Below are 25,724 nucleotides of genomic sequence, written 5' to 3' on the forward strand. Positions count from 1 at the left end.
TACATTATGATGTTAAATATTTTTTTAGGTTGTTCAAGGGAAGGGTGTGGCGTGAGTATACATTCACATCAAAGATTTATTGATACTTGACTTTTGTTGGTTTTTGTGATATGACTTTGTTGAAACCTTATGCTTTTGAAACAAATTAATAATATAACATGTTTTCAAGAATAAGTTTTGAATGTTTAATACGGTTTTAAATAAAAATTTTGGTTTGAAATTTGGGACGTTATAAATTTGAACAAAGAAACCGACCATGACATCTAAAAGACATAGTAATTGATTGTATATTCAATTGTAATCTAAAGAGAATTAGATAGTACAAAATCAAAATTGAATTTGCATTAACTAAACCCCAATCGAAATCGATATTGTATTAGAAACAATCAGATTGAAATGAAACTCACCGAGAAATTTCACCGGTTCAAATTTGAAAGATTCCTTAATTAGAGAAAGGATTAGATCGATTGTGAAATCCAAACATTATGATGACGGCGATAGTTGATGATGGTGATTGTAACGAGGTATCGAACTTATGGAACTATAATTTATGGTTCGGTTAATAGTGGAACTATAATTTAGGATAGAGAGCGTAATGACACTCAATTCCATTTAAAAAAAATGACGAGTATTACAATTGACTCATGGTCTACTATTACCTTTAATCTAATAAAAGGGTATTCTAAACTTTACTATATTCCATGTATTATATCTATATTTCTTAATTTAATTAGTATAGAGTTTCCTAATGACTATAATTTATTCTTATTTTTTTTTCTTGTAGTGTATGGTTCATGATACTCATACACTCAATTCTATTTAAAAAAAATGACGAGTCGACTAATGGTCTATTATTACCTTTAATCTAATAGAAGGGTACTCTAAACTTTAGTACATTACTATATTCCATGTATTATATCTATATTTCTTAATTTAATAGAGTTTTTTAATGTCTATATTCTATTCTTATTTTATTTCTTTTTTTCTTGTAGTGTATGATCCATGATACTCATATATGAGATCAGTGAATGCTCAAGTGACATTTAACAAACTTATATATATATATATATATATATATATATATATATATATATATATATATATATATATATGGAAAAGTGAATATACCTTTAAGGGTAATTAAGCTTAGGTACCCAAACTCACCATACTAGATCCTTTTGTATCATATATAGACATTGTAAGTGTCCAATGTTCTTATAATTTAATTTCTAACTTGAATTACTTCAATTTTTTTTTATAAATTTCATATTTATCTTTCTCTTATATAATTGTCATTTTCAACAATAATATATATAGCCTAGTAAGTGTTTGACAAAAATATATGATATAAGACGAAGATAATAGTGAAAATTTAAAAATATTGAATATAAATCAAGTTAAGGATTGAAGTTTAACAATATTATAATGAATATATAAAACAAAACGACGTATTATTATGAGTTTGGATACCTAGCTTATATATATATATATATATATATATATATATATATATATATATATATATATAGGTTCATTTGAGACCATTCTAATTTTGTGAGACCGTGAGACCAAATCTAAAAGTAATTTTAAAATGCAAAATAAATGCAAAAAATCCAAAAATTCTTTTTTTAAATATTATTTTCGGAACTTGAATTGACTAAAAAAAATCAAAAAAATCCGTTTTTTTTTAAATTACGTGAAATATTCTAATAGAATATTATACTGACATATTCTAAAAAATAATTTTAAAATGCAGAATAAATGGAAAAATCTAAAAATTCGTTTTTTAAATATTATTTTCGGAACTTGAATTAACTAAAAAAAATAAAAATAAATAAAAATAAATTCCATTTTTTTTAAAAATACGTGAAATATTCTAATAGAATATTACATTGACATATTCTAAAAAATAATTTTAAAATGCAGAATAAATGGAAAAATCTAAAAATTCTTTTTTTAAATATTATTTTTGGAACTTGAATTAACTAAAAAAATAAAAATAAATTCCATTTTTTTTGAAAAATACGTGAAATATTCTAATAGAATATTACACTGTACATATTCTAAAAAAAAAATTTAAATGCAAAATAAATGGAAAAATCCAAAAATCATTTTTTTAAATATTATTTTCGGAACTTGAATTAACTAAAAAAAATTAAAAAAATAAAAAAATACGTCTTACGGTTTCACAAAATATAGGTGGTCTCAAATGAACCTAACTATATATATATATATATATATATATATATATATATATATATATATATATATATATATATATATATATATATATCTTCTAACCTTAATTCTTGCCTAATTTCTCCGTATATATGGGTTTCTTGTTATTCTAAATAAATGTTTTTTTATTAGAAGAGAATTAAAAATATAATTTCATGGATTTGTTTTTAAGGTTCTAAATAACGTAAGGCGTAACTTGGCGACAATGTTAAGTCTCAAGCTTTTCCAAACCTTGGCGAGCCACGTCCTTTTTAAAGCGTGACTTATGGCGGCAATTTTGTATATAATTAATTTTTTTTATGTATTTTCACCTATTATTTTTTTTTTTACACATATATATGTTAAGGTGACATTTTGATAAAGCTTGACGGTATGTATAAATCTTGGAGCCATTATGAGTTTTTTAGAATTTTGTTTGTTTCATATAACATTATACTTTCATTTATTCTAAACAAAAAGAAGTTTATGCAAATAGGTTTTCAATATTTTCTCCCAAACAAGTATCCAAACACTATATAATAAAAAAAAACCGTATGAAAAGCCAATCAAAATGTGTGTCCATTGTTTAAAATGATGTCGTAATATTTTATTATCACGTGTAATTTTTGAGAAAACAAACAGAAAGTGGGACAAAGCTAAAATGAAAAATAATAATAATAATAACAGAGAGAAAAATGTATGGTGGCCAGAATAGATAAAGATTGTAAAATCACCTTAAATAACGAAATAGGTGTTCTATCAAAGAATCTTCATGTCCAAAACGATAGACAGGGGTATACGTATACCCATGTGTAGTTTATTTAAAAAAAAAAAAAAAAAAAAAAATCCTTTGTACATATACGTTAATGCATACATTTCATAAAAAACGTATCCCCTACATTGAGGGGTCCACTAGTTTTTCTAAAGCAAACTTAGCCCCACACATTAAGAAGAAAGAAGACTGCAGAAACGACACTTAAAACCATAAAACAACCTTATGTCCTAAAGGTTTCTACTATCGGGACCTGGATACGTCCAATTTAAGCTGCATGTAGCGTATACGTTAGATGAGTTCTCTGATACTCTAATTTATGGAGCTGTTAACATATTGAAAGGATTGTGGAATTTTTGGCGTTTATCTTTTTATGCTAAATCAGAGGCCATACATATAGGATCTCGACTCAAAACCAGAAACATTTTGTATATATGTTGCAGCGATAATTATTTTCGTCAGAAATTCAAATTTGAGATGGGTTCATTGTCGAATCTTTTATAAGGAACAAATGCAAACATGTCTCAAAATGTGGATAATCCTTTGATGTTGCATGTGCATGCGACAAGGTATGATGTGAAATACAAAAGGTGTTCAACCAAAGTCTCTATAAGCCTACAAGTCATTTATGATATATGAATAATGGAAGGAATGGTAAGCACGAATAATTTGAGTTCTTGCATCTAATGTTTTTAGTCGTATAAATTTCATATAGGTAACCTCACTTTGATGTAATTTAATCGCATCATTTTCATATGTGAGTTAATTACCAATTTTACCTGTTTGAATGACTCAAGTACTCTTACCTTATTTAAACGACTATATATACACATGGCGTATTTGAGCCACCAACTAAAGCTTCATTTAAGTTATCATCTCAAATGCAGCTTCTAATTATATTTTCTCTCTCATTCTCCTTCTCTAGTAATTGAATAAACTCATATCCAACTATTTGCATATAAAAAGGTGAAATCAATATATGCTTCTGTCCGAAATACAATTAACTAATTGACACATTTGCCAAAAGAAATATGCATCAACTATATATATGCCCTGAAAAGGGAACAGAAATAAATTTCTGTATATAAATATTTACAAACGCTTTTTCTTTTTCTTTTTCTTTTCTCTCTCTCTCTCTCTCTCTCTCTCTATCTATATATATATATATATATATATATATATATATATATATATATATATATATATATATATATATAGTTTATGGCGAATGAATATGTGCTTACCGATGAAGAATAAGCTGTACTTTACTTAGAACACGACCAAAGAACAGCTGCTTTGAAGATATTAAGGTTAATATATACTTCATCTATTTTCTAGAGAATATACCTTGATATTTTGAGGGGATAATATTTTTTAACAGTTATACACAAGTACAAACAGCCCGGCCATGATTCAGAAGGAATAATTTTCTTAAAATGCACTGAAAAAATAATTGTTTTCCCCATCGTTTACTGTAACCAAGTAGCTATAAAACCTCCTTTGGTTCTCTCTCTCTCTCTCTCTCTCTCTCTCTCTCTCTCTCTCTCTCTCTCTCTCTCTCTCTCTCTCTCTCTCTCTCTCTCTCTCTCTCTCTCTCTCTCTCTCTCTCTCTCTGTGAGTTTATGTGTGTGCAGAGTGGGGCATGTGTGCATGATGGATGCATCTCGAGGAGGAGCTCACGGGGATGCTGCGAATATCATTATAAACGAGCATCAACAGATTGAAAATAAGGAGTTTGTTAACAACAATGCAAATGGCAACACAGAAGTTCAGTTTTTTCATGGTCTTCTCCGACGTATACCTGTAAATAAGGTCTCTCTCTCTCTCTCTCTCTTCTCTCTCTCTCTCTCTCTCTCTCTCTCTCTCTCTCTCTCTCTCTCTCTCTCTCTCTCTCTCTCTCTCTCTCTCTCTCTCTCTCTCTCTCTCTCTCTCTCTCTCTCTCTCTCTCTCTCTCTCTCTCTCTCTCTCTCTCTCTCTCTCTCTCTCTCTCTCTCTCTCTCTGTTTTGACCAATAGCATTATTTCTAAAGATTTCTATTTTTAAAGTACGTAGTTTTTTCGGTAAATGTTTGGTATTTTTTTTGAACGCCATTATGGACATACCAAAAATCCAAAACCATTAACATATCTCTACTACTATAATTAAACTTTTTAGATGAATCTGATCTCCACTATAATTAAACTTTTAACATTCTATTTCATATTATATTAAATAAGAAACAATTTTTATTTGTAGTTAACAAAGTCAAAGAATAAAAAAATATTAAATTATGAAAAACTATAAAACCTATAAATTTATAAGCATTTAGAAAAAAAGGTATATAATTAAAAAAAATCTTAAGTGTCTTTAACTAACTTTATTTGATCACATAATTGATTTTTTTTACAAAGAGCCCCTATTTTGAGTTCTTAATTATACTTAACTCTTATATAAAACAGTGTTTGAGTTTTATGAAATGATGGATTCTTAGTAATAAATATACATTACAAATATAACGGCTTTAATTTTTTAGTATACTAAACAATGTATCGATATCCTTGAAATGATAATTAAAAATAGAGAAATTAAATAGTCTTTCTATTTTTTATTCAGATTTTTCTTTCTACCTAATGTACAAATTTAATATCACAATCAAATTTAAATTAAATTTAATGACAATTATCATCATTTAAAATATTAGATAAGAAGATAATAGAAACAAAAAATAAAAAAATATTTAATTTCTCAAAATACATAAAGATAATACATGCAACGTTGAATCAAGGATTTGAATTTATGTGGATGCATGTGATTTAGATTCAAGTAGTAAATATTTTTATTTAGTCCGGTTGTGGACATAGGTGGAATAGGTGTTGTTAGTTTAGGAGTAGATTAGATTTGCCGGTTCAAAAAAAATAAATAAAATAAATAAATTTTTTTTTTCTTTTATTTAGTAATTTAGATGTTTTAAATTCTAATTTTAATTAATAATGAAAAATATTTTGTATTTCAGATATACTTTCCATTTATTTGACATCAATGGTTATTTTGCCAAACTCATTTTAGATATTCGTTAGTTGAATGCTCTACGTATGTCATACTCATTTAGTAAGAACCATCACATCAAATAAAGTTAAAAATAATAAATGTCATTTACTTATTTTTATTCCGAGCTATTAATTGGTGCTTTAGAAACACGTTTTCATTACAGAAAGTTTGCTATACGTTTTGAATCAATTATGCCAAATCTTATTACATTATCTTTTTTCCAATAGTGATCAATATAAATACAAATAGGAAAGTGATTCTTATATACAACTGTTTTTTTTTCTATACACAATAATTTATGTATTATTGAGTTATACAATATAACATTTTAAAACACCAATTGTTATGTATAGAAAAAAAATTGTTATATACAAATCATTTCTCATATAAATATAATTAAGAAAATAATTAAGATAAACTATATCAAAATTTCTATAATTAGTTTCAACTATCTTCACAGATCTAATTCACAAGCAAACCCAAAGCCATCTCCAAGCTAAAAAAAACTATCATATACAACATTCCGAATCCAAAATAATCAGTTAATTATACAAAAAAATAGAATATTAATACAATAAAAAAGTTATAAGAATCATAATTAAGATAAGCAACCGATGCACGAACTGTTTTTCAAAGGTGGGCCATGTGAAATCGGCCAAACTCCTACTTGGAACTGATATATATTTTGTCCACTTGAGTTGGAATTGTACTTTTAAAGTTTGTTTTCTAAAAGTTCTGATGCTCATGTGTTTGATCATCAAAAGTTCACAGTATGTTGAACCCAATGTTATTGCCATCACCTTCAAAATCACATGCTTATTATTATAAGGCGATTGTGACCTTTTAAACATCTTGATCAAGTAAATTAATGCATGCGCAATTGAATGGTACCATAACTACAGATAGAAAAGATAATCTATTTAATTAAATTATCGTTAAACAATTAATCATTGATGGATGAAAAACCGTATTTCTTGTTGTAAATACATAAATACAATGATAAATTATAATTTTGGTCCCTATGGTTGGCACTATCAAGTAGTTTCGGTCCAAAATTCAAAAATTGTTATGGGTGTTCATCATGCTTACAAACTACAACATTATTGGTCCAATTGGATAAGGATATGGTGGTTGCTATCAATCTGTCATTCAACTTCTCTAGTCTCCAACCCCATGCATGTTGTGGGTACCGATTGACGTAGCGGTGTTCCTATCCATTTTATTACTTTCATTAGAGTCTATTTTCATTTTTCCTTTAACTCTCCACACCCATCGAGATATATATCCCACTTCTTCCCTCTTTTCCTAAACAACCATCAGGAGCTTGTTGGGAAATTTAGGGTTTGTGGTGGAGATCTGGATACCAACTTGGATCGTGATATCACTTTTCGAACTGATATTTCTACCATATGTCTGAGTTACAAAAAATTCAGCCTAGGATAATCCAAGTATACACTTACGTTTCTAGGCACGGAAGATGTAAGCCAATATGCTAGAGGATTCTGTGAAAGTCCGATGAAAACGAGAGCTTAAGATCGTAACCCGCTTCTGTAGAGGAAGAGTTGTTTATATATTAAACACAATTAGGGTTTCATTAGGGTTGGGCCGTCATTAGTTGCTTTGGAAGCAAGTAATGTTAATCCGGATTTAATGAGGATTTATGGTTACCAAAAACTAACAAGTTTCGTTAGTGTTACCATAATCACTCTCAAGGAAATTGAATTTTCCATTATGTTCCCATATGTAAAATTCGGTGAGGTTTTGGGGCACTGCTCCAAACCCCGCGGGACCCCAGCCAGGGCCCTGCCCCTTGGACCCCGTTAGGGGCGCTACCCCTAGACCCCGCCAAAGGGTCGCTGCCCCTTTGGAAACCCCGGACCCGGGGGCGTTGCCCCCGGTCCCCCGACTAGTCGTCGAACCGGCTTCTGATTCAATATTATACATGTGTGTACTCCACACAACCCCATACATGTATTAGAGTACAAATCATGAAGCCCCTTAGCTCGCATGCTGGTTCCAGTTAATTAAAATGACATGGTGACACTAAAATCATCAACAAAGCTTCCCCCAGTCAACCCGGATCCCTCTTCCTGAAACCAAAACCACCATCCTAACACCGTTAGACATCATTAAGTCCAATATGGAAAATACTTTTTCCTTAGACGAAATTATATAAAACATATATATTTTAGGGACTATTTCTTAAAATTATATGAAAACTAAAACAAAGCCAAAGAGCTTGTAGCCTAGCTAGTTGTACCTGTTGTGGAAAAGTGGCAGTCAACCATAGGTTGAGGTTTAATTCATGTTTGTGAATTAGGGGTAAAAGATATAGTTTTGGAATACAACATATATGTGTGTGTTAGTTGTGCTAAAAATAAAAATAAAAAACCACAAATCTAGTAGCCCCCATTGTTCACATTAACAATATCCACAATGATGGGTTCAATTAGAGAATTGAATGAAGTGACAAGTCTATTTTTTATTCAATGGATAAAACTCTATCTTTATGAGGTGTCACATTAACATTCAATGGATTTGGAGTTCAATGATTATTGGACTCTTCAATGGGAAAAAGAAAATTTTTTATTTTTAAATATTTATTATAAATTATATTTTGTAACATTCTATTGAACTTTGTAGAGTTCAATGCATTGTAGAAAAACAATTATAGAGTTGTATGGATTGTAGAAAGATGATGTGACAGTCCATTGAACTCTATGAAGCTTAATGCACTGTAGATGCCCTAATCCCTTATACGTTACACCACCTAATGCCATTGGAGCCTCATCTTCCATGCCATCTCCTTTGCCTCACTTTTTCCAGCACATCTCCCTTGTTCTCCACCCCATGACCCGTGAACCTTCTAATCCTCCTCATTCCCCTGAATAATCACTTTCTTTCTTCCTTTTATATTCAAAACCACACACCATGTCTTGCTTTAACAAGTTGCCAACTTGCCATCATAATGTCGTTGAAGACCGAGCTTCAATACCAACTGCTTCCATCACATTGACACTTTAAGACCGACTGCAACCACCATTGATGCCCTCTCTCCTTTTGTTGCTTTATTGTATTGATTCTAGAAACACCCTACTAATTATGGTTTTCATTTAGGTTTTCAGTTTTATATGTGTTTAATTTTAGCTCATGTTTTCTGACTTTCATGGTTTTCTTGGGTTTTTGTTAAATGAATGAAAATTTTTGTATTGGATCTTGATTTTGTTAAAATATTGACTTTTGTTTTGACTTTTTAGGGCTTTTAGAATTGATTTTGATTTTAGATCATAAATTTGAAGGTAGTGGTAGTAGCTGACACTATTAGGTGGTGGTGGTAGATATCAGTTTAAGGAGGCTGGGCGGGATGCGGTAGAAGACGCTAGAAGAGGGTTATAACACCAATCTAACCACTTAAAGATAACCCATTCTTTACTGCGATTCTAAACCCAAAAAAATGAAAAAAAAAATAGCTTAAAATAGAATAAAAAATGTGAAGATGATAGGACTCCAATATGGCCTTCCACATTTTACTAGTAGAAACAAAAGAGCAAGGAAAGGGTCACTTATAAGAATACTTAGTAGCGTAGAAGCAATATTAAAAAAAACATATAAAGTACATTAATATGATTAAGAAATGTAAACTTGTCATTTCGCCTGAGGTTGATGGAGAACAACTAAAACGACCAATTGTTCTTAGATGAGAAAAGATTGTAACGACCGAAAGGACCAATCATGATGTATTTTGAAATTACGGGAACTATCCTTATTAGAATTTCAAAACATCGACTAAAAATGATGGAGAGTACAACCCATGGTGACCAAATCATTAATTAACCATATCCTTAGGTTATACGAAATTGCAATAGTCTGGTCAACACTTGTCACACCGCCCACCGCTGCAACATGTTGAGCAGTCAAAACCCCCACCACCCCCCCCCCCCCCCCCCCCCCTTTTTGATTTTTTGACCACCCAATAAAAAACATTTTTTATTTGATTTTTTCTATTTAAAAAACACTACAAACCTTAATAATAATAAGTAGTGTGACAAAAGTGAGATGAAAGCTATGTGACAAGACTACACCACTCCCTCACATTTCGAAAACAAGCAATATATGATGTACTGAGTACATTAAATATAGTTTAATTAATGATTGGTACTCTTGTACAAAGTAAATTTGATATATATATATATATATATATATATATATATATATATATTCTAGACCTATATATAGTTTATTGTTATTATTTTATAAGATAATTAACAAGTATGACATTTCATTTCATGGATAGATTTAAAGTTAAAACGACTTGTTATCTAACTTTCATCGCGTGATTCATGCATATAGGTGGTAGAAGAGGTAAGATTGCTTGGGAAGGCAGCTTGTCCAGTAGCAACAACCACTTTCCTTGTGTTTTCAAAGTCCATAATCTCCATGCTATTCTTAAGGCCACATGGGTAAAACTGAACTAGCAGGAGGTGCTCTAGCCATCGGCTTTGCGAATGTTACAGGCCTCTCAATCATGAAAGGTTTATGCATGGGCATGGATCCAATTTGCTATCAAGCCTTCGGTGCCAAAAGGTTATCTGTCCTAAGCCAGACGTACATCAAAACCTTCATTCTTCTCTTGCTTACATCTGTGCCCGTCACCTTCCTATGGCTAAACGTGGAGCCTGTGTTCCATAGGCTTGGTCAAGACCGCGTGATCACCAAGGTGGCAGCCATGTACTTAACATTCTCGCTCCCCGAGCTCCCAGCTCTAGCCCACCTCCAACCACTACGGTCTCTTCTACGTGCACAAGGGTTGAACTCACCTGCCACCATTGTTGCGACTTGTTCCACCATCTTGCATCTCCCTATTAACTACTTCCTGATTAGTTACTTAAATTTAGGAGTGAAAGGTATAGCTATGGCATCAGCTTGCTTCACATATAACATGAATATCGGATTGTTGATCTATATTTTTATGTCCAAAGTTGCGATTAAGCCTTGGGTAGCTAGTAGTAAGACCAGTTTATTCTCAATCTTTAAGGGTTGGGGGCCATTGTTGAGCATGGCTATACCTAGTATGTTTTCGGTCTGTTTGGAGTGGTGGTTGTACGAGATCATTCTTTTCCTCAGTGGGTTGCTAGATAATCCTCAATCTTGTGTAGCAGCTACCGGAATCATCATGCAAACCACAGGCGCCATCTATGTGATTCCGTTTTCTTTGAGCCTCAGCATATCTCAACGTGTTGGGCACGAGCTGGGTGCAGGCCACCCGGCTCGTGCTCAACTTGCTACAATCGTCGGGATCTCCATTGCTTTCATATATGGGCTTGTAGTCTTTGGATCATCGATTGCTTTAAGAAATGTTCTTGGAAAATTATACACTAATGAAGACCAGGTCCTTGCATTGCTTTCCTCGGCCTTGCCAGTCACAGGCTTAGCGGAGGTGGGTAACTCTCCTCAGACAGCTGCTTGTGGTGCATTAACAGGCTCAGCCAGACCTAAAGTTGGGGTTCGGATAAATATGGCAGCATTCTACTTGATAGGGCTTCCGTTGTCGATTGTTCTGGCTTTTGTTTTGAAGGTAGGTTATCGAGGATTATGGCTAGGGTTGGTTGCATCACAGGCAGCATGTGTATCATTAATGATATACACGTTGGTGAAAACCGACTGGAGAGATCAAGCGAAAAGAGCAGAAGAACTGACTTTTGCTATGAATAAAGATGATGATACTGAACTAAATGAACTTGTGCCTTGACCATCATTTGCTTCATGATCTTAATTTCAACACCAAAAAGTATACGTAGTCAACTTAGGGCTAATATCAAAAGTGAATATCATTTTTTTTATTGATTCATTCTTTTGGCCACCCATTCTTCCTTTTGTTTGTTGTAGAATGTAAAGGCTTGTCAATTACTCTTATTATAGGAAATTAATTAAGGCAATGATGCAAGATTATAATTTAACATTGTAGGATTATTTGTTGTAAAGGCTCATTCATTTACGAGATAATAATTAAGATCATTTACTTCCATGTCTTTGGGCTCTTTGGCATAATTAAAAATCAAAGATTCTTGAACTAATTAAAAGTGCTACTGTAAATATTATGATTGGTGTTTCAGTCCAATAATATCATGGCTTTCTTCGCTTTGTTTTTTCTATTGTTTTTTTTTTTTTGCTCTAACTGACTTGTTAGTTGCTCTTTTATAATCAACCCGAGAATTTATATTTATCTCTGAAAACTTCAAAACTATTAACTATCAACTATAATACAAACTAATTAGTTTTAGACAGCTATTTTATATTTTTATAATGCATTTATACTCTGTGTAATATAAGGGTCCTATTCTAAATTGTAACACTGTATATTGATTTCTATATACACAAGTCTACCAGAGGGTTTCCATACATTCTAGCATAGTATCGAGCCATATGATTTATGGATTTCACTAAAATTCTTGGGCGAAAATGACTTATGAGCCCAACGAAGTTTCCAAACTGTTCAAAAAACCTCAATCATGTTCTTTCTGTTAAAAAAAAAACCCAACAAATTTAACATTTTGTCTAAAAAGCCCAACTAAATTACACTTTCCTGAAAGTCAAATAAGAGAAACAGATGACATGGCTTATTACCGTATCGGGAAAATGACTTGTTAGACCAACGAAGTTTCCAAAACGTTTAAAAAACTTCAATCATGTTTTGACTGTTCAAAAAAAAAAACTCAACGAACTTAATCAAAACAAAATTAGGATTTTTTGAATAGTTTGGAACTCTGTTGGACTTTTTAGACAAAAAATTAAGTTCGTTGGGTTTTTTTGAACAGAGAAAACATGGTTGGGGATTTTTGAATGGTTTGGAAACTTTGTTGGACTTTTAAGTCATTTTCCCAAATTCTTGGACCCTAAAAAACATTTCGTTGCCTTTGATGTCGACAACTCCACCATCACAACTGGTTGTCCACCTCTCCATGTTAATGTCCAGTCGTCGCAATTGCATTATCTGGTCGCCGACTATCACCTCCTCGTCATGGTGGTCATCTAACTTCTTCAGCTATCTTTAATGTGGATTTGAATTTCGATATACTCTATTCCCTCTACGTACCCACAATTCTGATCTTTGTCTCTTGTTTGATGTTTTTATTATTCTTGTTTTTGATTTCTCTCCAAGACCCGATGAACGCTACATCACCATCCAAGATCACAATAGCCTAAACTACTATTGCAAGACAACGATCTTTACTGTGGATTGGAATTCGGGTATATTATAGTGATTTATATTTCTTGACATGTGCAAAGGTTCTAAAGTTCATGGCCATATTATTGGAAAATCTCAACCTCAAGGTGATGATGATGAATATTCGACAACCTTTGATTCTCGGATTAAATCTTAGTTTTATTCTACTTGTGATGCTAATCTCTTATAAAGTACGTCTAATAACAACAATACCTCAAAGACTTATAGGACAAGCCCGATGAATTCTTCATCAACAAAATGATCTCACGAATGATTTAACTCACAACACCAAGAAAGGTTCTTCTTTCATTACTGAATTTTTCTACTCTTTAAAAAACGTAGTTGAAGCACCGATATCAAAATTAAAGAAGTGAAACTGGTAATGCCAATTCTTCATCAACTTTTGCCATCTTATTATGACATTGTTGGTGTGATTACCAACGAAATACCGTTTTCTTCATTTGTTGAGGTAAAAAACATGTTCCTATACATGAGTTTCATGAAGATATCACTAATCTTACCGAAGATGCTCCACTTTCCCCAAAGATGACTTTATACTTCTCCATTTCATCACATGGGAAATTGAAATCTAAGTTTAATAAAGGCAAAAGAATGGACAAATTGCTTCCAAGGGATGGGATAATACTAATGTTTCTGCTAGTCCTAATTCTTTTTCAAGTACTCAGAGCGCTTCATAGAAATTTCAAGTTTTTTTGGAGTGCAAAATCTAAGAGGGGATCCTTGTCTATAGAAATACGGCCTTCTAGGCCGTCCTCTTACACCTCCGGCAATGTATAACATCCTTCGGCATCCTCCTATTAATGTTTAATAACATCAATCATTGGTTGCTCTCGGTTTCTTCCAGTTGCCGCCAATCAACAGCCGCAAAATCGACTATTCCCAGTCGCCTTATTTTGATCATCCTCAACAATTCATTTCACCATTGATACAACCCTAGTATGCTTTGATCATGGGCTTAATTCATCACTCTTCATAATAGTAAAAAATGCCTCCTTTTTGTGGGAATGCTACTCACTTTGGTCAAAAAAATTACACGACCCTTGCATCTATTTTCCAGGCCATGTCTGTCCAATCCCCTTAAAACAACAACTACTACATAGACTTCAACACCAACTCATACATGACATTAAATCAACGTAAATGCGTTCTCTAACTCCATGTAATTCTAAATACATAATGGTTGGTAATGTGTTGTTCTACCTATTAACTTTATTGATCATTCTTTTTCCGTTTTCTAACAATAGTTTGTTAGTAAAATTGTCATTATCTCAAAAAAATTTATAAAAAACCTTATTTTTGTTTGTCGTTTTTATTGACAATTATGTTTCTGTTAAATTTATATAGTTTGGTTCCATTATAAAGGATCTTAAAATAGGTAGCACTATGATAACAACCACTCTGATCTTTATCTTGTTCTTCCTAATTTTATTCGTCCCGACTAGGCCTCCGCTCTTGCTTTTGTCTCTTTTGATACCATGTATAGAAGATTAGGCCACCTAGGCTCATCTATCTTTCATTTTCTTCAGTTATGCAGCTTTATTTCTTGTTATAGTCAAAGTTCATCTTTACGACACACATGTCTATTAGGAAAACATTTTTGTTTACAAATTTCCTTGTCATATACTAAAATTACTCATGTGTTTGAACTTATTCACTATAATATTTGGTTTTCTCTTGTAATGTCCCCTGATTTCAACACAATTTTTTCATTCAAAATAAATTATTTGTTCCAATTTTCAAAATATTGAATAATAATCATTTATTCACAACAATAATCACAAACCAAATTAAAGTAGTAAAGATAGTAAGCAAAATTCTCACAACATATCCAAGGATGTCATGCAATCACATGTTTTCCTTCCCTTTTTGCTACCAGAACAACATGCAACATTCAACTTAAAACCATAAGTACAAAGCTTAGCGAGTTTCCTAAAATACTACATACATCGCAGAGTAATGAACATATCCCTAAATAATGGCTCTAACTCTGAATATTAGGTCCAACCCTGAATAATGGGCCCCATCCTGAAGAATAGGCCCAACCCTAAATAATGGGCCTAACCCATACGGTTTAAGACAACTAAGCATGTAAACATACAAACAACAAGCATACATTGACACCTAGTATCCTACATAGTATAGTGAGAAGGCGCACCTCGCTGAAACTCGAAAATCACAACTACACACGAAACCCGCAAGGTTAGTCTCATGAACCACCTAAACACTCAAATGAGGTCAAACCTCAGTCTATAACCCAAACCCTTGAAGTTTGACCCAAGGTCAAACTTAGAAAAAAAATTCAAAACTCAACATTCTTGTCAAAAGGCGCCCAACGACCACTATAAGACAAAGTAGTCGAGTTTCAGACAATTCAGTTGCGCATATGGAAAAGCAAAAAGCACCCCAATGCCTGCAAGAGGTGCCTCGACATCTTTCCAAATTGAGCACATAGTTTTCAAATTAATCTCTTAAGTCAAAGCTTCCAACTCTCAAATATGGATCAAATAAGTCTTAATGGATAAAGTTTCCAACTTTATCCATTATAACACCCCAAACCAACTAGATCTAAGGCCCTATGTAACTTCATGATTTTCACTTCAGATTTTTTTTCTTATTAAAATACCATTTAACAGAAAACGTGCAATGAAATTCTTTAATCAAATGTTTCAAAAACAACCACCAATGTTACTTAACTATCAAAAATAACTCAAATGGAAAATATTTAAGTTTAATAATTAAAATCCCAAAAGTGACCACCATGACAAGCCTAAGTGGCATCAACTAAACATAATAAAAAAAACTACTCAAAGGATTTGTACCTCACCAAGCCACACTATCAAGCAACTTGTACCAATAAGGCAAACATGGCAAACAACAACAAGAAATAAGTGTCAACAACTGCTTAGTGAGCCAACCAGTTGTATAGTCCCAAAGTGAAAACATACAATTCCCCTAACATATCAATCATTCGAATTGTCAACATACAACAAGTCTTCAACTTTACATAAAACATAACATCATATACTATCAACATTCACTAGTATAATAATATGTTTTTCCTAGTTTATTTGTAATTACTTTTCCTCATTCCTCATTGCTATTACTACTATTATTTTCATTGATGTAATTACTTATCCTCATTTGTCATTATATTTACTTATTAATAATAGTTCGTGACTATAATTACTACATTTTCACTCTTTGTATCGCTAATTGAGTTTCCATCCTGCTCAACCTAAAGAACCACCCAATCCACTACTAACCTGTCTGACTATACGGATGAATGGTGAGTCATAAATCTAACCCTAGACTTGGTGTTCCATATCACAGTGTCTGCTACTACGACGTTGCGTAATACAAGTATTCCACATTCTCGTTAAGGATTGGCACAAACGGTGTCAAATTCATCATGATACACCTCAAAAATCCCAAATGATGTTTGCACCAACTTTCTTCGTAGAGCCAACATCACTCCAGTTTAGCCATCCTTGGTGAACCATGTGTTGAACTGGTCGTGTAGAATAACCATTCAACTGGAGTTCCTCGTTGAGCCAACATAAACTGACTTCCTCGTAACACTAAATGACTTTCCTACTAGATATGGCTGTCGAAATTATACCATAAAAAACCAACCAACATGTTACCAACCGAACCAAGAAAGCTGGTAGCCAATGTATTTAGTAGCCAACATGTTTGGTTGGTAGTACCGTACTGTAACACTCAATTTTCATGTATAAGTCTTATGCTTTGCAATATTGTGGTTGTGGGATTTTCATGTCACCACGACGTGGTAGGGCCTAAGCCATACTACGATGGTCATTAATGACCATGGCGTGGTTAGCTCCTTGTCGCGGCACAGTGGCGACTAGGGCTCCAAATCCTAAATCTTGGACCTTGGGCCCTATTTAAATGATATGGGGGCTAGGGTTTCGACCATCCCCATCCTCCATCACCCTATAAGAGCCCCCCATCAACCCTAGTACATTTTCCTTTACATTTTGAGCCATTTTTAGGATTGTGTCGCCTTTTAAAGGAAGAAGACGAGTTTTAGGAAATAAGAGAGCATCACTCAAGTTCATCACAACACCTTGTGCGGTTTATGGACATTTGTAAGTCCTCTTAACCAAATCTTGTTGGTTTGTTTCTTGAAGGAATTAGAATTTAAGCTAGTTGGTCTATTTTTAGATTTGTGTGTGAGATTTTGAAATAAAGTTTACAACTTTATTACTCTTAAAGGTCCCAAGAGTGTTATATCTTTCATATCTGGATTTATAAGTTGTTTGGGTGCCATGCATGGAACTTGACCTCATATTCTCACCACTTTGACCTAAGTTGGTGTATGACATGCATTGGACATGCATGCTCATAAAGTTAGGATTTTTATAAATCATTTAGGTGTAAATAAGCTTTCTGGAAAGTATTAGTAGTGGACTTAACAAATTAAGGACCTAATAGGAGAGTTGATATGCAAGCGTGACCGCGTCATGGTCACGTGATGCCCACAACATGGTGGGCTAATCCATCACGATTCTGATTGAGCATACCATATCGTTGCCATGGCCCTTGCCATGGCTCGACAGTTAGTATGGTTAACTTTGACCATTAATTTATTGACCAAGTTGACTTTTGGTCAACTTGATAGTTTTAGATAGTAGAATTTGTTACCTGAAAATGTCGCAGATGTACATATCAGTCGAGAATCACCGGTGGATGTGTGATGCAGCAGGGTTCGGAAATCGTCGGTGTAAGGTAGGGTTTTGTTTGGGTAAGTTTGATCGACGAGCTAGCTTGAAGCGGGAATTTGGGTTTTAGGAGGCGTAGCAATTCTGTAGGTATAAGGAAATCGTAGGAATTTTGTAGGTATCAACAAATTGGAAAATTGATGTATTATATTATAATTAAATATAATTTGAAAATGCAGTTATGTTTTTTTTTTCAATATAATTAATATAGTGTATAAATATTCTATTTTTTTAAATGAGATATTTTAACCTTTTGATTCATTATAAAAATATAACTTAAATCAAGTAATTGGAAATAATCCCATTCATATAGTATTTACTAAAATTTAAATTTATTAAACCTTAATATTTACTATAAAAATTTGTAAATATATAAAACAAATCACATTTAATACAAAAAGTTATTTATGTTTGTTCTTGAGCCACAATTAATCTCATTAAACAAATACGTGATATACTGAACATAATACATACATATGGTTTGTATGTAAATGTGTGTACATATTTGTATTCGTGTATAGAAAATAGCTTTTATTTATACTATATAAAAAAAAGTTGTAAATGAGTAATGAGTTTTAGCAATGCATACTTTTGTATGTAAGTTTATGTTATGTATAAGTTGGTGAAACAATAGCATTTAAAGTATAATGATGTTGTGAAAAAAATGAAACTGAAAAAACAATATTTGCCTTTAAAAATTAGAAAAAAAAAACTCGTAGGTAAATACCTACGGATTACCTACATATAAAGGTTATACGTAGGTAATCTGTACTGTTTATTTTTTATTTCCTATTTTTCAAAGGTCAAATGTCGTTTTTTCGTTTCATTTTTTTTCACAATATCATTGTACTTTGATTGTTTTGTTTTCACAAAGTTATACATCATATAAGCGTATGTACAAGAATGTGCATCATTAGAACCCATTACTATATATAATACAAAAAGCTATTTATGTTTGTTCTTGAGCCACAATTAACTTCATTAAACAAATATGTGATATACTGAACATAATACATACATATGGTTTGTATGTAAATAGGTGTGTACTTATTTGTATTTGTGTATAGAAAATAACTTACATTTATATTATATAAAAAAAAAGTTGTAATGAAAAATGGGTTCTAGTGATGCGTACTTTTGTATGTAAGTTTATGTTATGTATAAGTTGGTGAAACCAGAGCATTTAAAGTATAATGAAGTTGTGAAACAAATGAAATTGAAAAAACAATATTTTCCCTTAAAAATTAGAAAAAAAAAACGCGTACTAATGCGTAGGTAAATACCTACGGATTACCTACAGATAAAGGTTATCCGTTGGTAATCCATAGGTATTTACCTACGGATTACATACGGTTTATTTTTTATTTTCTATTTTTCAACAGTCAAATGTCGTTTTTTTTCGTTTCATTTTTTATCACAACATCATTATACTTTGATTGTTTTGTTTTCACCAAGTTATACATGACATAAACTTACATAAAAATGTATGTATCATTAGAACTCATTACTATATATATATATATATATATATATATATATATATATATATATATATATATATAATAAATAAAAAGCTATCTATGTTTGTTCTTAAACCACAATTAACATCATTAAATAAATACATAATAATACTAAACATAATACATACATATGGTGTTTATGTAAATGTGTGTACTTATTTGTATTTGTGTTCAGAAAATAACTTTGATTTATATATAAAAAAAGTTCTAAATGAGTAATGGGTTCTAATGGTGCATACTTTTGTATGTAAGTTTATGTTATGTATAACTCGGTGAAAACAAAGCAATCAAAGTATAATTAAGTTGTGAAAAAAATAAAACGAAAAAAACAACATTTAACCCTTGAAAAATAGAAAAAAAAATAGAAAAATTAAAAAAAAAAAGACATTAGGTAATCTGTAGGTAAATACCTACGGATTACCTACAGATAAAGGGCATTCGTAGGTATTACCTACAGATTACCTACGCTATTTTTTTATTTTTCTATTTTTCAATAGTCAAATGTTGTTTTTTTTTCGTTTTATTTTTTTCACAACTTCATTGTACTTTGATTGCTTTGTTTTAGCCAAATTATATATAACATAAACTCAGGTACAAACGTATGAATAATTAGAACCCATTACTATATACATAATAAACAAAAAGCTATCTATGTTAGTTCTTTAGCCACAATTAATATCATTAAACAAATACATGATATACTAAACATAATACATACATATGGTTTGTATGTAAATGTGTGTACTTATTTGTATTTGTGTATAGAAAATAACTTTCATTTATATTATATATAAAAAAAATAATAATAAAGTTGTAAATGAGTTATGGGTTCTAGCGATGCATACTTTTGTATGTAAGTTTATGTTATGTATAAGTTGGTGAAACAAAAGCATTTAAACACTACTAGAAAACTAGGGCAATAGCTACGGCACAATCCGTAGGTATTCCGTAGGTAAAAGGCAATACCTACGGATTTGCTACGGAAAATGGCCTGTAGCATAAATGCCCGTGGGAAATTTGTACCTACGGACTAGCTACGGAATAGCTACGGCCAATTCCGTAGTTATAATACCTACAGATTAGCTACGGAAACGAATTGCTACGGAATGCCTACGGAATAGCTACGGAAATACATAGCTACAGATTTGCTACGGAAACGAATTGCTACAGAATCCCTACGGAATAGCTACGGAAATACATAGCTACAGATTTGCCACGGATTACTGACGGAGCCCACTTTGACTAACATTGACTTTACCACCTACGGATTTCCTACGGCTCACATTACCTACGGATTTTCCGTAGGTAATCCGTAGGTAATTACTTTTTATTTAAAAAAAAAAACAGCAAAAAATTATAAAAAATCCATTTTTTTCTGTCCAAAATATTAAAAAAAAACATTACATTAAACTTATAATAATATTGAAATTCAACCACAAAACAAATAACATTACAATAAAACTAATAAAACTAAAAAAATATCAAATACAAATACATATTACTAACATTGTCTAATACTACATTAAATGCATTTAATAATACACATCAAAAAGTGTCAACCACAAATGTTTAACTAAGTGTTTACAAACATAAAACTAAGAATTATTTGGTGGATTACTCGGCAATTTACCGGGTGAGTTAAGTCGAGTCAATAAAGGCCGACCCGTGTTCTTCAATTTGAGTTTTGAATCAAATGCCGTCAATTGTTCCTGTTTAAAACACCATAATCAATGATCACAAAAAAAATACAAACATAGCAATGTACTTTCAAGTATTTGTTTATTATGCCATAATTACAACGCTATAAGTAAGACAAAATGAAAGTAGGATGTTATAATAAGCATGTATATCTTGCATCTTGCATTTAACTAGCTCAAAAATTAAAACACCTTTCCTTCTAATAATCATGTTGTTGAATCACTACAATAACCGACTCATTCAAAAACCATAATTTGAAACTAAAAAACATAATTTTAAACTAAAAATACATTTTACTAACCAAAAACATTACATTAAAAACCACATTACAAATTGTAAATACAAATTGCCAATAAGGTTAGGTACACTATTAAATAGACGATCATTAACCTATCAGATGAAAGATACAAAGGTTCATTAAACTAATCAATTTTGAAGTCTTGTTTACCATTTACATTAGTTCATCAATTAGAATACCTGGATAGATGGATAGTTCTACAAGTATTCTTTGGTGTAGTTATTTGAAGCAGCAAAGAGAAGCCCAAAAAACAGAATCTTGGTTTTAACTTTGCTATCCTCACACATATTTCGTTTGCCAATATCCAAAAAAACCTGTAAAATCCATGATATGAATAGTGAATGCTCTAATTTCCATCATTAATAAGAAAAAAGGTTCAAATCCATGACACGCCCAAAATGACTTGTTTTTACAACATTTGACATAATAACTAGAGTTTAGAGTAGAATCTCTCTTTCCAAACAGATAGTTTACATAGGGGAACTTTTATCAAACACATGGTGTGCACTGCATTATTCTGAAAATAAGAAAATTTGTGAGAGCAATAAACTTACATTGGCAAACCCTTCAAGCTTTTTTCTTACAGACAGATTGTCCCCGAAAAGCCTTGAAGTTTAAAGACTTGAAGAACCTAAACAACATGCTGGAACCCATAACATTCTAAAGCTCCAATTACATTAAAATTTGATAATAGAGATAGTTGAGCAATATTCACCTCAATTTTGTTGTCATAGATGAAATTCAGTATACAAACCTGAAAATTACCATTTCAGAAAAAAAAAAAAAAATACATGAAATAGATAACAAAATAAATCTAGGGTTTCACCTTTTTGGAGAAGAAATCGACCAAAGAGAAGAATGTCGGAGGAAGTGTGCTCCCGGAGACAATCGACCGACGGAGGAATCGCCTTGTGGAGAAGGAACAGACGTCGGAGAAGGAAGGAACGTCGAGAGAAGGCAGGAACGTCGAGCAACGAAGAAGAAATCGACGGGAAAGGAAGGAGCACTGAGGAGATGAGATGGCGATGGCGCTCCGGCAGCAGCGTCGACGAGAAGCGACGGGATGGAGCACCGGCGTCGGAAAAATGCAGGAGGCGTCACGGGAGAGTCACGAGACGACGTTTTTTTTTTGGTTCTCTAACAGGTGAGGATAGAGGCAGAAGAAGCGTATAAGGGATTACACGCATATAAGGTTTCCTACAGCAAAGCTACGGACTAAAAAATGGTTGCAGGGGGGGTTCGAACTCGCGTTTAACAAATTGGTAACCCACATACTTACCAGCAGGCCGGGTATGCCACTTCCATTCTAAATTGGGTTCGAATTACTTTTAGCTTCTTAATAAAAAATAAAGAAAAAAGGGTTTGGGATAGGAATCGAACTAGGGTCTCACTCGCAATTAACCATACTAATTAACATCCGGCCGGGAATGCCTCATCCGATTTTGTTGCTTGTGCTATAACTTTTATACACTTTCATTTTTCAATTACTATTGTTATTATTATATTTTTCAATATTTTAATCTTAAATTTTTTTTTGATCATTTTTTTTTACATATTTAAAACACAAACAACTAAAAATAATACTAATAGTACTAATAATAATAATATTTATAAAAATAATGATAATATATATTAATGGTAACGATTGTGTTTAACATACAAATAAACGAACAATCGAAAAAAAAAAACTACACTTAACACATCAATAATAATTATATAATTTATTACCCCAAAACCCGAAAATAACTATTTAACAAACAATCAGAAAAAAAGAACTACATTTATGTATGTATTCATTTATGTATATTTATGTATATTTATATATATGTATGTGTGTGATTATGTATATGTATGTGTGTATGCGTGTGTGTACATATATATATATATATATATATATATATATGTGTGTGTGTGTGTATTTGAATGTGTATGTGTATGTGTATGTATATGTATGTGTATTTGAATGTGTATGTGTATGTATATGTTTATGTGTGTATGTATATGTATATGTATGTATATATGTGTGTATATGATAATGGTGGTGGTGATAATGATGATGATGATGGTGGTAATTGTGATGGTGATGGTGGTGATGATGGTGGTGATGATGATGGTGATGGTGATGGTGATGGTGATGGTGACGGTGATGGTGATGGTGATGGTGATGATGATGATGGTGGTGGTGGTGGCGGTGGCGGTGATGGTGATGGTGGTGATGATGATGGTGATGGTGATGGTGATGGTGATGGTGGTGACGATGATGGTGATGATGATGGTGATGATGACAGTGATGGTGATGGTGATGGTGATGGTGATGGTGATGGTGATGGAGATGGTGGTGATGGTGATGGTGGTGTGATGATGATGATGATGGTTGTGGTGGTGGTGATGATGATGATGGTGGTTGTGGTGGTGGTGGTAGTGGTGATGACGATGATGATGATGGTGATGGTGATGGTGATGATGATGATGGTGGTTATGATGATTATGATGATGATGGTGGTGGTGATGGTGATGGTGATGGTGATGGTGATGGTGATGGTGATGGTGGTGGTGGTGGTGGTGATGGTGGTGTGATGATGGTGGTGTGATGATGGTGGTGTTGATGGTAATGGTGATGGTGATGATGGTGATGGTGATGGTGATGGTGGTGATGGTGATGGTGATGGTGGTGACGATGATGGTGATGATGATGGTGATGATGACGGCGATGGTGATGGTGATGGTGATGGTGATGGAGATGGTGGTGATGGTGATGGTTGTGGTGGTGGTGATGATGATGATGGTGGTTGTGGTGGTGGTGGTAGTGGTGATGACGATGATGATGATGGTGATCGTGATAGTGATGATGATGATGGTGGTTATGATGATTATGATGATGATGATGGTGGTGGTGATGGTGATGGTGATGGTGATGGTGATGGTGATGGTGGTGGTGGTGGTGGTGGTGATGATGATGGTGGTGATGGTGATGGTGGTGGTGATGGTGATGGTGGTGGTAGTGATGGTGATGGTGATGATGGTGGTGGTAGTGATGATGATGATGGTTATGGTGGTGGTGATGGTGGTGGTAGTGATGGTGATGGTGGTGGTGATGGTGATAGTGATGGTGATGGTGATGGTGGTGATGGTGATGGTGGTGATGGTGATGGTGGTGTGATGATGGTGATAGTGATGATGGTGGTGGTAGTGATGGTGATGGTGATGGTGGTGATGGTGGTGATGGTGATGGTGATGGTGATGATGGTGATGGTGATGGTGGTGGTGATGGTGATAGTGATGGTGATGGTGATGGTGGTGATGGTGATGGTGGTGTGATGATGGTGGTGGTGATGATGGTGGTGATGGTGATGGTGATGGTGATGGTGATGGAGATGGTGATGGTGGTGAATAAGTGGTGATGGTAGTGGCGGTGGTGGTGGTGGTGGTGATGGTGATGGTGATGGTGATGGTGATGGTGATGGTGATGGTGATGTTGATATTGATGTTGATGGTGATGGTGATGGTGATGGTGATGGTGATGGTGATGGTGATGGTGATGGTGATGTTGATATTGATGTTGATGGTAATGGTGATGGTGATGGTGATGGTGATGGTGATAATGGTGATGGTGATGGTGATAATGGTGATGGTGATGGTGATGGTGATGATGGTGATGGTGATGGTGATAACGGTGATAGTGATGGTGATGACGGTGGTGATGGTGGTGGTGGTTGTGGTGGTGATGATGATGATGATGTATATGAGTTTGTGAGATGTATGTGAACGTATTCATAAGCATTATAGTGTTAAACAACTAAATGAGCAATGGATCTCGTATGTATACACGACTTTATAAATGATATTAATAGCTATAGATTGGTGAAAATATAGATAATCATGTATAATAGAGGTGTGAAAAAAATGGAGCGAAAAAAAACGACGTTTGGTGCCCGAAAAATCCGTAGCAAATCTGTAGCTAATTAGCTACGGAATTCTAACGGAAAGCATATTTCGTAGCTAATCCGTAGTTAATTACCTACGGATTAGCTACGGAATATGTTTTCCGTTAGAATTCCGTAGCTAATTAGCTACGGATTTGCTACGGATTTTTCTTATTTTTGATTTTTCGGGCACCAAACGTCGTTTTTTTCGCTCTATTTTTTTCACATCTCTATTATACATGATTATCTATATTTTCACCAATTTATAGCTATTAATATCA

General features: G+C 33.0%; 1 protein-coding gene and 1 long non-coding RNA gene across 4 annotated transcripts; one reads left to right on the forward strand and one right to left on the reverse strand.

Moving 5' to 3' along the window:
* Positions 1-4,664: 4,664 nt before the first annotated feature.
* Positions 4,665-12,045, forward strand: LOC145077222 (protein DETOXIFICATION 53-like). The gene is made up of 2 exons (XM_079022977.1): positions 4,665-4,801; positions 10,367-12,045. Exon 2 carries the CDS (start codon positions 10,473-10,475, stop codon positions 11,763-11,765), a length of 1,293 nt encoding a protein of 430 aa, XP_078879103.1. The 5' UTR covers positions 4,665-4,801; positions 10,367-10,472; the 3' UTR covers positions 11,766-12,045.
* An 8,929-nt stretch (positions 12,046-20,974) lies between these two features.
* LOC145076790 (uncharacterized) lies at positions 20,975-22,698 on the reverse strand. 3 transcript variants are annotated; one of them, XR_013692806.1, is made up of 5 exons: positions 22,347-22,696; positions 22,236-22,274; positions 22,075-22,163; positions 21,700-21,834; positions 20,975-21,233 (listed from the first exon to the last, which is right to left on the reverse strand). It is a non-coding gene; the product is annotated as an uncharacterized LOC145076790 (long non-coding RNA). The 3 variants fall into 3 exon arrangements; XR_013692805.1 differs by having other exon boundaries at positions 22,075-22,151; positions 22,347-22,695; XR_013692804.1 differs by having other exon boundaries at positions 22,075-22,274; positions 22,347-22,698.
* Between the last annotated feature and the right edge of the window lie 3,026 nt (positions 22,699-25,724).

This window comes from Lactuca serriola, chromosome 9 (genome assembly GCF_051521515.1).
Source record: "Lactuca serriola cultivar US96UC23 chromosome 9, Lser_US96UC23_V15, whole genome shotgun sequence".
Lineage (NCBI taxonomy): Eukaryota > Viridiplantae > Streptophyta > Magnoliopsida > Asterales > Asteraceae > Lactuca > Lactuca serriola.

Bases quoted from the DNA above. Each gene is read 5' to 3' on its own strand.
- LOC145077222 (XM_079022977.1), top strand. From the start codon at position 10,473: ATGGGTAAAACTGAACTAGCAGGAGGTGCTCTAGCCATCGGCTTTGCG.